At 38.5% G+C, this 14,065-nt stretch overlaps 1 protein-coding gene across 1 annotated transcript in view; it reads right to left on the reverse strand.

Annotated features, from left to right (window-relative positions):
• The window catches only part of baz1b (bromodomain adjacent to zinc finger domain 1B), a 57,192-nt gene that overhangs the window by 35,512 nt on the left and 7,615 nt on the right, over window positions 1–14,065 (reverse strand). The window contains exons 3-6 of the mRNA XM_033046051.1: window positions 10,756–10,900; window positions 9,955–10,156; window positions 8,248–8,369; window positions 4,798–4,995 (exon numbers count right to left, since the gene is read on the reverse strand). Of these exons, the coding sequence (XP_032901942.1) occupies window positions 4,798–4,995; window positions 8,248–8,369; window positions 9,955–10,156; window positions 10,756–10,900 (667 nt within the window). The remainder of the gene's footprint in view (window positions 1–4,797; window positions 4,996–8,247; window positions 8,370–9,954; window positions 10,157–10,755; window positions 10,901–14,065) is intronic.

Below are 14,065 nucleotides of genomic sequence, written 5' to 3' on the forward strand. Positions count from 1 at the left end.
GAGATCAAATTAAATCAGCCTAAACTCTTTGAAGTCAAGAAAAATGAAAAATAAGCTTTCATTATCTTGTCAATTTAATTTTTGGTTAGTTTTTCAATAGTTTTTGAATGCTTCTGAATTCTAAAAGTTCCATGATTTGGTCATGTCTTCCGGAACTAAATATTCAAAGATTTTGTCAGGCCCTCCTGAATTTGAGAACCAATTTAAAAAGATCATGAATGTTCTGCTTCTGCAAGATTGAGTAATACCAAATGTAATCTACTTCAGAAATTTATTTGCAATCCAACAAAATGCTTATATTTAGGGAATAATAAACTGCCCTGTGCACGGGAATTAGCAGTTGACATGAAAGTATCATTAACCCCACTGATCAAATCCAATTCAAATACTTTCAAATGCGAACCGAAGTTTGAGAGTTCAAAAATAAGCATTTGAGATTTATAGCCAGTAATACATTTCTGATATTCACTGACAACATGCATCACTTCATTGTTATGGATCAAGTCTGGTCAATTAACTCAGAACAAAATAAAACATCTACCAATAAAAATAGGCTAATTTCCCCACGGAAGAATGGTAGCATTAAACGATCTGACATTTTCTTAGACTTAGCTTTCTATGGCCTGAAATTAAGTAGAGGCTGGACAATAAATCAATAGTAAAGCAGAATCTATGCCAAGTGATTTTGGCATCTTTCCTTAAGGATGACAGCACAACTAAGGCAAAGAGCAATGTAGACAGATGAAAGGCAAAAAGATAACAGATAGGGAAGACAGGAGAGCTAAGGGCTACCTTTCTTAGAATCCATACCACAAAGATGGTCTGAAGCTATTCGGGCCTTCATTTCCTATAATTTGTGCCTTGCTCTCCACCTTTCACAAAATGTAAAAGCAGCCTATGAAGCTGAGAAGAGAAAAAGAGAAATAAGACAGAAAATACTGGTAGTACTCAAGTCAGCATTTTCTGCTTTATTTCAAACTTTAAAAGAGCAAGATAAACATGACAACAACATATTCCCTGACTCATGTATAATTCCACTACAAATTAACAGACAATTAAAAATGATATGTAAATACTTCCTCCACTTGTCACCATAATGCTTGACCTGAATTTAGATATTTTTTTTGTTAACACCTTGTAGTGCATCATCTGGCTTCTAATCTTTTAAGATATTTAAGAACTATCATTATGCATCATTTCCACATTTTCCCAAAGCAATGACAGCATTTTATTTAAATTCAGGAATGAAATCCCCCCACACTTTTCTTCTCCACAAACTGACACGCCACTCATAAAGGTTATTCCTGATCATAGAGAATCTTGCAATAATTTTACCCCAAATGCGAGCCATTCAAACTCTATACCGTATTTAGCATAGGCAACTTCAACCTTTGCAAAAAAACATCTTGGTCTCCGTATGCAGGAACTCTAAAAATATGCCATATCCTTAACTTTCAAAATGTACTGTCCATCTATTCCAATGCCTTTTCTCCCATACTAATGATGAAGCAGAAGCACTGCTGGGATGAAGATGACTGGGTTAGGAGATAAATATAGCCCTCCCACACAGAACACTTGACGCACACAGAAACGCAGAAACATTCTCATTAAGCTCATTCTGGAAGGTAAAATGTCAGCAGAGATTGAAAAATCAAGCAAGAAGCACATAAAAAAACAGCCAGGCACACATAGCACTTCAAAGCAGTTTTTCAACAGAAGAAAGATGTGGGATTTTATTACTACTACAAAGCCAACCTCAAAATATTTTCAAGAACAGAAAGACATACTCACAAACATTCCCTTCAGCAGATGAATTTGGAGATTTAATTAACTCCCAAGTGCTCTTAACTAAAACCATGCATTTCAATTTCCTATAATTTTGCAACCCTCCTCTTGAATCACTAGCATAAAATCAAAACCTCTGTTCTCTTAATAGCTCTGAGGAACTGGCTTAGAGGAGAGAAAAAAAAGACTTCACAATTGCATCAACAAACGCATATTTTATTATCAGGTCAGCAACTGAAGTACGTGTGTGGGAGTGAATTACGGAACTAGCGACATAATAAGATGAAGATGGCGCCATCATATATACTGATAACATTATTACAGTGCCCTCCATAATATTTGGGACAAAGACCTGTCATTTATTTATTTCCCTCTGTACTCCGCGATTTGAGATTTGTAATAGAAAAAAATCACATGTGGTTAAAGTGCACGTTGTCAAATATTATTAAAGGGTATTTTTATACATTTTGGTGTCACCATGTAGAAATTACAGCTGTGTTTATACATAGTCCCCCTCCCCCCCCCCCCCCCCTTTTCAGAGCATCATGATGTTTGGGACATATGGCTTGGCAGGTGTTTGTAATTGCTCACGTGTGTTTAAATGCTGCCTTAATGCAGGTATAAGAGAGCTCTCAACAGCTAGTATTTCCTCCAGTCTTTCCATCACCTTTGGAAACTATTATTGTTGTTGTTTATCAACATGAGGACCAAAGTTGTGCCAATGAAAGTCAAAGAAGCCATTATGAGATTGAGAAACAAGAATAAAACTGTTAGAGACATCAGCCAAACCTTAGGCTTACCAAAATCAACTGTTTGGAACATCATTAAGAAGAAAGAGAGCACTGGTGACCTGTGAAACATGGTGGTGGGGTTGTTATGGCCTGGGCACGTTTGGCTGCTGAAGGTACTGGCTCATTTATCTTCATTGATGATACAACTGCTGATGGTAGTAGCATAATGAAATATGAAGTGTATAGACACATCCTATCTGCTCAAATTCAAACAAATGCCTCAAAACTCATTGGCCGGTGGTTCATTCTACTGCAAGACAATGATCCCAAACATACTGCTAAAGCAACAAAGGAGTTTTTCAAAGCTAAAAAATGGTCAGTTCTTGAGTGGCCAAATCAATCACCCGATCTGAACCCAATTGAGCATGCCTTTTATATGCTGAAGAGAAAACTGAACGGGACTAGCACCCAAAACAAGCATAAGCTAAAGATGGCTGTAATACAGGCCTGGCAGAGCATCACCAGAGAAGACACCCATCAACTGGTGATGTCCATGAATCACAGACTTCAAGCAGTCATTGCATGCAAAGGATATGCAACAAAATACTAAACATGACTACTTTCATTTACATGACATTGCTGTGTCCCAAACATTATGGTGCCCTGAAATGGGGGGGACTATGTATAAACCCCGCTGTAATTTCTACATGGTGAAACCAAAATGTATAAAAATACCCTTTATTAAAACCTGACAATGTTCACTTTAAGCACATGTGATTTTTTTTTGTATTACAAATCTCAAATTGAGGAGTACAGAGACGAATAAATAAATGATGGGTCTTCGTCCCAAACATTATGGAGAGCACTGTACTTCTACTCCGAATTGTTTAAGGCAAATAGGAGCATGGATGCTATTTATACTTTTTATATAAATGTACACAATGTGCATTATGGTTGAGATCCATTTTAATTAATCTATAATTTTAATTTTTTACACAATTTTCATTCCTTCCATCGCCTGAATGAGCACCCATCGTGAAAGTCGAGATCAGCAGGTAATTATTATGGATATGCATGTTGCTTCAACATGTTATTTTAACATGCAGAAGATTGTGCATGACAAGTTTGTTCTCCTTAACAAGTGGGGAAGTTTCCAATAGCAACAGCCCTCCTGCCAATCCAACTGAAGATAACTCATAGTATGATTCAGTGACAAACCACTTTAAGCAGCCAAGCCAATGGAGGCCACAGATATTTCCAGCCTAATGTTTTTAAACATAAAATTCAAACATTTGTGCTTTGTTATGCAAATATTAACCTGGCAACACTAATTTGATTTTGCAACATAAAACCTGGACTGTTTTTCTCTGGTCTTCCTCACAAAACAAACAACAAAATGGTAGCAATATTTAAAAAGACACAAAAGTTGTTTTACTTAGACACGTATTGTTTCGCATCACAACTTGTAACATTTTTCCAGTGCCAGCGAACAGGAACTGGAAATGTCATTAATCAATCACTGCTCTATTCCTGAGCCATTTGTCACACCATCATCTCCCCTGAGATTATAGTCAAATGACCACAAAACTGTTTCCATAATGAAGGAATTAAAGTCTTTTAACCACACAATATCTCCTTATTTTGTTAGCAGTGATTAGCAAATTTTCATCACTAATAGCACCACAGTCCAGAGAGATCTGGCTGATTTAACATCTTACCCATTGCATTCAGTCCATTCAGTGAATTAGTATTTAAGAGTCCAAGACCCTATTTTTTTAAATCCAAGAGGATAATTAAAGAACACAAAAACGAATATAGGAAGGCAGTGCAGATGCTGATAGCAGAACTACTAGACACAGAGGAGACACAGATGAGAGATCCATCTTTGACAGCAAGGGAGGAAACTATGCATATTAAAGAACAAGGATCCCATATGATCACACCAAATTTGAGGCAAAATTTTAGTCATATACTCCCCTTACATACACTTCCCGCATGCTAACTTTCTGACCTGATTTCTTTGATGGGAGAAGGGTCTTAAAACAATTCAGACACAAAGTAGATATTAAATCTCAATTAAGATTAGATATGAAATATGCTATGCTCAAGTATTTTGTTGAGAAAGAACAAGAAGCCATACTTTAGTTCGATCTGCCTGCTGCACATCTGAATCGCGGGGCGAAACAAAATGTGCACAACAAAAACATTTTTTTGTCATAAACAAGCATTCCACGCAAAAAACCCCACCCATTTTAGTTTCTGAGAAATAAAAGCTTGTTACCTTGTATGGAGAGAGCAGGAAGTCACTGAATTTACTGGGCAGAGAATATTTATCCACAAGCTTGTCTTCGACCACCCAGGGTGCATTTTCACCCATCCCCATTCGCATCGAGTTATGCCTGATGAAATATCGCAAGATTTCCTTGTTTGGTGGACGCTCCGAGCGGATGAGACTTTCAGTTGGAACATTACTTATTATCTAGAGTGCCAAAAAGAACATTTAATTTATTAAAACTTGTAAAAGTTTACCCAAGAGGGTTTATAGAATATGCAAAGTGAAAAATTGCACCTGTTGGTTATCAAAGCTGGGCAAGCACACTGTCTCTATTCATTCCAATATATTTAGTTCCATTGGCATGTATCTGAGTGCCAATGACCAAGTTTTCCTCCCACATTCGTAAAGCATGAAGAATGTGGCTTTATTCAGCTACCAAGCATTTCAGCATTATTAGATTCAACTGTTTATTTTAAGCATTAAGTTGCACTATTACAGCATTGTTTTGCATTTATATGACATCATTAATGTAATAATAACCTAAGGCACACTTCATAAAAACATCAAATAAAGTTTAACATCAAGCATTAAGGAAGAATTAGCATAGATAACCACATGCTTGGCAAAATCCTTTAAGGGAAATTTAGATGTGCGGGGGAAATTTAAACAGTTTGGAGAAGGATTTCCAGTGTTTGGGGCCCAAAACCTGAACTCCAACAATGAAGTAAAGAAATACTAGAGACACACAACCAGCCAGAAATATACATGGACATTATTTTAAACATTGCTTTTTCCAAATTGTGAGCACCAGAAAGATGAGTAGAGTGAATAGATCTTAGAATTGACAGAAGCATAAACATTTTGGACAAATTCAAAATAATTTGGGGATGTAAACTAACCCAAGTCAGATTATATAGATGAGGAATTTTGAGTCTTGGGTCTAAGCAAACATCTCAGTCAAAACACGTGGGATACAGAATCTCACGATCTTGGGATAAGCTGAAGAATATAACAGCTGACCAATATCTTAACTCATGAAAGCAATCCATAGACTCTCAAATTTAAAAAGTGACTGAGTACCAATCATGGCAACTTCTACGCTCAGTGTCCAGCTCTCATCTCAATGATGGTCAACTGGGAAATGCAACAAACCACTGACCTTTATCCAAGATAATCCATGAGTAAAAATTGCGTATTTAATTTTAAAATAGAAAAGACACCTAATGAACACTCAAATAGACATTCTTTATTTCATATTTAGCTTGTCATTACCTAGGCTAAACTGACCAGAGTTCACTAGTCTGTGATCACTACCATCAATGAGTAAAGGTACACAGTAACATCACATTCTACAGGTCTCCCCCCCCCCTCGGCGCACACGACCATCAGTGCTTCACCGTAACCTCCCCATTTGCACTGCCGAATATCTTCATTAGAACGGCAGCAGTCAAGGCAGTGGCTCACCTTGTGCAAGGGGAAATAGGAATGGTATGTAAATGCACTGCTGAAACAAACACTCACGAAATATCTGTGGTCGAAATGAGATGAACCGTCAACCACCAAGCATGTATGAATAGGGCCACTAAAAGTGACAGAGTGACTTCACAAATTACACCCAGCACAGATGGGATAATACGCAAGTTGCAGAGGCTATAAACCAAATACCACCGAGTTCAAATGGAAGATACAAGTAGGACCCAATAATAGTATGTGTAGAAGGAACTGCAGATGCTCGTTTAAACCGTGGACACAAAATGCTGGAGTAACTCAGCGGGACAGGCAGCATCTCTGGAAAGAATGAATGGGTGATGTATTCCAACGTCACCCATTCCTTCTCTCCAGAGATGCTGCCTGTCCCGCTAAGTTACTCCAGCATTGTGTCAATCCCAATAATAGTATGATACCTTTTGATGCATTCTGGATCCAGGAGCAGTTTAACACGGGATCATGTGGATCAACCTGATGTGGTACAATTTGCAAACCAACCTTTACTGTTAATTAAGATGTCTCACCACCTGGTGGCGCCATGAGAGGCAGCCTCGCCAACAGCCTGTCTTGTCCCTTTCTTCTGTGTAGTTTTTAGTCTGTTTTATTTGTATGTTTTAGTTGATCTTTAGTTTTTGTATTATGTTGGGGGCGAAACTTGTTTTAATCTCTTTCCTTGACAGAGATGCAACATTTTCTGTGTCCTATCTCCATCCGCACTGCGGCCTAACATCGTGGAACTGGCAGTCCCTATTGTTAGAGATCGGCTTCGAGAGCTCCAGCTGCAAGAGCTTCGATCACCCCGATCGCAGGGGCTTCGATCGCCCCAACTGCGGATGTTTCGATCGCTCCGACCGCGGGAGAAAAGGAGGAAGAAGGTAAAAGTTATTCGCCTTCCATCACGGTGAGGAGTGCGAGGTCTGCAAAAGCAAGATGGATGCTGCCTGCGCTGGCGGGGACTCGGAGGGATTAACGTTAGTGCGGTGGTCTCTGTGTTGCGGGAACGTCGCGCCACATGAGCGTCCTGGAGTCTGGTGCGAGTGCGGACGGCTCTCCGACAGTTCGGGCAGACAGGGACTGCAGAGAGAGCGACAAGTGGTCGGTGCAACTCTGGTCACATCACGGTAAAGAGCGTGTGTGTGGCACGTCCATTGGACTGATGGCTGTGAGTCTCCGCTTTTGCTGTGTGCCCAGGGTTTCTTAAACACTGCTGTGGTGGCAGTTTATGTTTAATTTTTATGTAATTTTGTATCTTGTTGCTTTTTTGGATACGACAGTATGGTAAAATCAAATTTCACTGTACCTCAGGGTACACGTGACAATGAAGAACTATTGAACTATTGATGTCTATTTGCCCTTGGTACTTTCAGAAATTATCCAGATTGATGCTCATGTCCCTGTTGGCAACAACATATGCCATCTATATCTTCTTGAAACAGTTATGTTTCTTCCCTCTCCTTCAATTATGTATAGTCTTAGTCATATTTTGACATCAGTAAACCTTAAAATCTTCATTTAAAAAAAAATTTAAAACTATGAGACAAGAATGAGTTCAGTTTCAAATACAGTTTAGGCATAAATTAACAGTTCACATGTATTTCTTATTGAAAAGTTCCTGAATAGCGTACCATTTGTTGAGACAAAAAAATTGGAGCCTTTATAATGTAGACTAAGAATCCAATTTTGAGACACGTAATTTGGCTGTTTTTAAACTGCTGCAGTTGATAAGGAGATGCTCAATGTTTGCACAAGGAGTCAGAATGGAATTCATTCCATTCACTAATATTAATAATCCCAACATTGGCAAGCTTACCCCACATTTCTAAGATGCATTATGCAAAACGCTCAGTGATTACTTACTTGCTCAGTTCTATTTTATCTTCTGAGACCATCTTTAATAACTACATTTATTTTTATAAACAGAATGATCAGACTAACAAATCCTATTAAAAAGATTGTTTTATTTCTTACTTTGTCCTCTTCCAGCAGTTTTACATCATATTTATACGGTAGAAATTTTGGGTGAACCCATTTCCTCTCTTCCTTCTTGAGGCTTGTAGGTAATTTCCGTGGTGATCGGCGAGCTCTGTCACCTGATGAGCAAAACACATTTATTTTAGAATTCTGCTATCTTAATGCAAACAAGGAGACTGACACTTCAATTACTATATGCAATAAGCCGATTCACAATGAGAAAATACACTCCAAAAGCATTAAAGGCATTGCAGTCTTATCTGTTAAATTCTACCATGTTGATAAACATGGAATGATAACTCTTCTCTATGCTCAGTCAGCTGCCAAGAGCTCTAATAGAACTGCTCCACTGACCAAAAAAACAAATATGTCATCAAGCAGAAGCACCAAACCGTAGTTCACCATGAAGTGCCTAAAAGAAGCTCAACACCATTCCTTCTTACAACCTAATTTTTAATCCTTCAATGGATTTGGTAGACTTTGGGAAATTAAAAAAAATCAATTTCTGGGAGGAAACTCGTTAAATGTTGAGGCCACACTAACTCATAATATTGACTAATACCATTACAATAGCAAAGGTCCTTGAACATCTGAGTTTACTTTCGCCCACCTCCCTGTTCAGTGGTTTTCCCAAGCCTTGGATTTTACAATTAAAACAATAAACCTTCCTTCTGCAAATCTCATTACTTTTTCATGTAATAATTCTCTACCATTCTAGTTTCACTTTGATCAAATCCCATTACAAATCCTTACTTAAATATATTTTACTCCTCTCCTCCCCCCCATGACCCGCCAGAGAACTCTAAAATAAACATCACTTGTGTAGATGCAGTAACACCTTCTGTGTCCTCTTCATGACATAATTCCCACAAGTAACCCAAATTGGACATTTAATCTAACGAGCGATCAATTAACAACGTAGCAATTCAGCACCAGTTCTCCTCTTATACTCCATATTTATATTTATTAAAATGGAGAGACCATGATAGTAGATACTTTACATATTTCCTATTTTCAAGATCTACAATGCTCCTACTCAGTCATTGAATGGCCTGACACAAGAAGTTTCCCAGCATCTATTTGAAAATTTGTCATAGTTTGATTTGGGATTATACCAATAAAGGATGTTATGACCAAACATTAAGTTGTGGTGACAGTTGATGCTAGAATCTTAAGCAAAACACTAAGCGCTGGACAAATTAAATGGGGCAGGTAGTATCTGTGGAGGGAATGGACAGATGACATTTCAAGTTGGGATCCTTCTTCAGACTGATTGCAGGGTGCCAACCTGAAATGTCCTATGTCCGTTCTCTCCCACATATACTGACCCATTGAATTCCACCAGCATTTTGAGTTTTGTATTACATTGTGACAGCTTATGTTTGTATGCAAAGAAAAGAGAGAAATTATGGCTTTGAACAACTGAAACAGAATATTCATTGCATGGGGAAAGGATAAGGTACAAAGATTGAGTTGTCATTAGAAAAATTACAGGTTGTGAGTAAATCGTACAACTTGAACATACGTAGAATTGAATCACTCATAAAATGGAGCATGTTTAAAGTGTTAATTTAAGAAACAACGGGAAAGACAGAATCATGTCCTAGGAATTCTCACATTAATACAGAAAGCTAGACTGATTATTCACATCAATTCTGTGTGCCTGTCCCTGCGCCATACATCGTAGAATTATGCAGCACATACTGATATTGTTGTCCCTCTTGCTCTCAACTTTGACGCAAACTTCTGTACGAAGGTTATCTTGTGCCACTTGACTGGAGTTCTCTTTGTCACTGGAAGGCGAATTGCAGGATCCTTCAGTTTTCTTCTCAGAAGACAACTCCTGTTTCAACTCCAGAGGATGTATCTTTACCACCACGACTGGAAGGATTTTGCTTTCCCCAACCTAGCAGGCAAGAGGTCAGTTATTTAGCTTTGGTAACCTTTCAATTTTAAACTGTATTAATACCATCTATGCATAAAAGAAAAGATTGCTACTGAGACCTGAGCAACAGGTGACTCCTGAGTTCCACTGAGGGAAGGGATATTTTACATTCCAATATTCCGCAACACTGTGCCATGTTATCTGGATTTGCAGGTTGCATCAATAAATTAGAGTTGAAAATAAACATATTGGATTTATTTACTCCCCCACTGGCCCATAAATTCCATGGGAGCAAATCTTATTCAGTATCTCAAAATTTTGAATAGTGATTTGTGAAATCTATAACTACCCAAAATATAGATTTCTAGCAACATACAGCTTTACATCCAAGAAGCTGCTCTACATGAGTTCCGATGTAGAAGTATCTCCGTTACACCCAATGTCCAGTTGTGCACAGAAACCAATTTGTTACTAGTTACTCCTTTGATTTTTCATTTCTAGCTAAAGGACCAAAGCACAAATATCAAGCACTAGGATTATTGAATCTAAACTATACAAATGCAACACGTCGTCATTTAGGGAACACTTTTCACATTTCTAAAATGTTTTCCAAAACTAACCTGAAATTCACACTGCTCCCCCATAGCATATTTTGTCATAATTTCCATCCAGGTTTTGTCAACTAGTTTGTCCAAGGACAACGTATTATGATGAACCAGTTCCAAAACAGGTTTTTCAAACCATACTGGATACTCCTCCTTTAGCCTATGGTAACAAAGCAGAACACGGCAAAAAGCCACTATTAAACATAATAGGCAAGAGCAAATTAAGGCGGCCATGGTGACGTGGCGGTAGAGTTGTTGCCTTATAGCGATTGAAGCGCCGGAGACCCGGATTCGATCCCGACTACAGGTGCTGTCTATACGGAGTTTGTACCTTCTCCCCATGAACACGTGGATTTTCTCCGAGATCTTCCACACTTCAAAGACGTACAGTTATGTAGGTTAATTGGCTTGGTGTATGCGTAAATTGGCCCTAGTGTGTATAGGATAATGTTAATGTGTGGGGATCGCTGGTTGGTGCGGAATCGGTGGGCCGTGGGGCCTGTTTCCGCGCTATATCTCTAAACAAAACTGAGAGTTAAAAGACCATTGGTAAAAGAATTGTGAAATTTTGACTGTGAATATAGGTAACACATTTGAGAAATTTGAGCAGATTGGGGAATGGATTAATTCCAGAGTTCAACATGTGCAAGAAATAATTGTCAAATAATAGCAAACAATGTCAATGCAAACGGTACAACCGAAGTGCTTGCAAACACGCTCATCTAATGGGGTAAAGAAGAGGATTGATCATGAAATTAAAATAGACTGAAATCACTCAGCAGATAGGGCAGCATCTGTGCAGAGGAACAGAGAGTTAATATTTCAGGTATTGCTGCAATCCAGACTGACATTTGTCAAGCTGCTCCAAGGTTCTGTAACACCTCTCCCACAAAAATTGAAAATTGTCATCCTATTACTATTAGTTTACTCTCAATCAGCAAATTGATGGAACACGTTAAAGATATTATCATGTGAGACATTAATTAATATATGTAACATCACTTCAAAGCTTATTTTAAAGTTTGCTCGTTAAACTGTAAGTACCATTATTAGCACCCAATTACCAAGCATTGACCATCTTCAACAAGAGACTCTAATCATTTTCCAACCCTTAAAACTCAAAGACATTATCAAATTTTCCACTTTTAATATGCTGAGTGTGAGAGTATGGACGAGGTAGTTTACTTAACAAGAATTTGAAATAGACTAGCCACACAAATACCGCAGCCACAAAATTAGATCAGAAGCTGGGAATACTGCACCAAATGACTCGCATACCAAGCCTTTCCAGCATGCCGGTGTGACAGAAAGCCTCACCTTGCTTAAACATCTGCAACTCCTGGCTATTTAGCTTCAATGTCAAACCATCTATAATAACTTCTCTTTCCCTAAGCAGCACACTATGGCCTGGACAAAAAAACATTTATAAAATGTATCACAGAAGTTCACCAAAGCTTCTTTGGTTATAGCTCCCAAAGTACAAACTCTATACACTACTAGGACAAAGTAGCAAATGTAATTTTCTATTTTGTTTATTATATTGTATCCTATTTATTTATTTTTTAAATCTGAAAAAAGTTGCATCCCATTTCACCAAAGCAGTCATCACTCTTTCCTAAACTGACAATAACAATGTGGTCAATTGTTCTCCTTCCTAAATTAATTGTTATTCACCTTAACTAGTTACTCTCCATGATCGCAAGAATTCTTACTTTTCGGAACTGCAAGAGTATCTGGTGATTAAAAAGTAGTAACTTTTCGGAATTAACTACTTCCCTCCGGAATTAACTACTCTGACATTACCCGTCGCTAACTCCTCCCTCATTGCTTTCAAGTTGGCAATCTAGGGACACAGCTCCAGTACCTCAGCCAGATTTTCTTCTACTCATAAAAGTAATTGTATTGTTTTGCCTTTGATCCCTCCTTGTGAACTTTTGGTTTAAAATCAGCCCATGGTAAGAATGTTCAAGAAGCCAATTCTATCTTAGTGCAATGAATACATTAAAGGATACTCATATTGCAGTTAATCTAGCAACATAACAACATTCCCACAGAATGGCTTGGGGTTATTTTGAGGAGGCAAATAGCATTCTATTTTAGAAAGTGGAGCATGGATAAATGTAAATATTTAATAGAATTAATTGCTTGGCTGGGCAGTGGATGCAGTGTCAATTGTGGCTTCCAAATGGAATTGGATCAATATCCAAGAGGAAAATAATTGTAAGTTTGCATGAATAGGATAGGGGAGAGGGCCTTAAAGCAAAGCTCTTGCAGCTATGGATGTCGGCTCAAATGATCTGCAGGGTTATCTTCTATGGTGTTACGGTGTTATGATTTGTATTCAGTTGGTTCTAAACAATTAACAGATGGAATAAGAAACTCAGTGGGTGAGGCAGCATCTATGGACCGAAGGAATAGGCGAAGTTTCGGGTCGAGACCCATCTTTAGACTTTTGTGGGGGGGGGGGGCGGGGGAAAGAAAGGAAGAGGCGGAGGCAGTAGGCGAGCTGTAAATTGGAGGAGCAGCACCTCATATTTCGGTTGGGTAGTTGACACCACAGCGGTATGAACATTGACCTCCAATTTCAGGTAGCCCTTGCTTTCTCCCTCCTTCCCCTCCCCTTCCCAGCTCTCTCACAGCCTACTGTCTCCGCCTCTTCTTTTCTTTTTCCCGACCCCCCCCCTCCCCCAATGTCTGAAGAAGGGTCTCGACCCGAACCGCCACCTATTCCTTCACTCCATAGATGCTACCTCACCCGCTGAGTTTCTCCAGCACTTTTGGCTACCTTTGATTTTTCCAGCATCTGCAGTTCTTTCTTAAACAGATGAAATAAGGTGAACTGAAAATTTCTGACACCAAACTTGAGTTTTAAAAAACCCATGAAAAGTTCAGGTAAAACAAAGTATAGAATTGCAGAATTTGGGGTTTCCAAGGTACAGCATGAGTCCATATCTCTTCTTTTCAGGGGATAAACTGCTTAAAATTAGACACCACTCTAAAGTTAAGTGAAGGGGATTGTAAATTAGCGCCTTTTCCAGGTAAACCTAGTAATACTGTACTGCAGAAACAGTTTCCTTTCACCCTTCAATGACAAAGATGACAGATGATAGTAGAATGTTCAGGAGAGGTAAAATTCTGTTTTTCAACCATCTACCCTGTCTGGCACTGGAGACAGGATGTTAAAAGTTGTACCATACAACACTGTGTCAAAATAGCTGTCAAAACTTATGCTCAATCATCAATAATTTTATCTCCCAATTGCCAAATGTTGATTTTACAGGATCTCTGTCACATTAGGATTTAGCCATAATACACCTAATAGATG

This window comes from Amblyraja radiata, chromosome 28, assembly GCF_010909765.2.
Source record: "Amblyraja radiata isolate CabotCenter1 chromosome 28, sAmbRad1.1.pri, whole genome shotgun sequence".
NCBI classification, from domain to species: Eukaryota; Metazoa; Chordata; class Chondrichthyes; order Rajiformes; family Rajidae; genus Amblyraja; species Amblyraja radiata.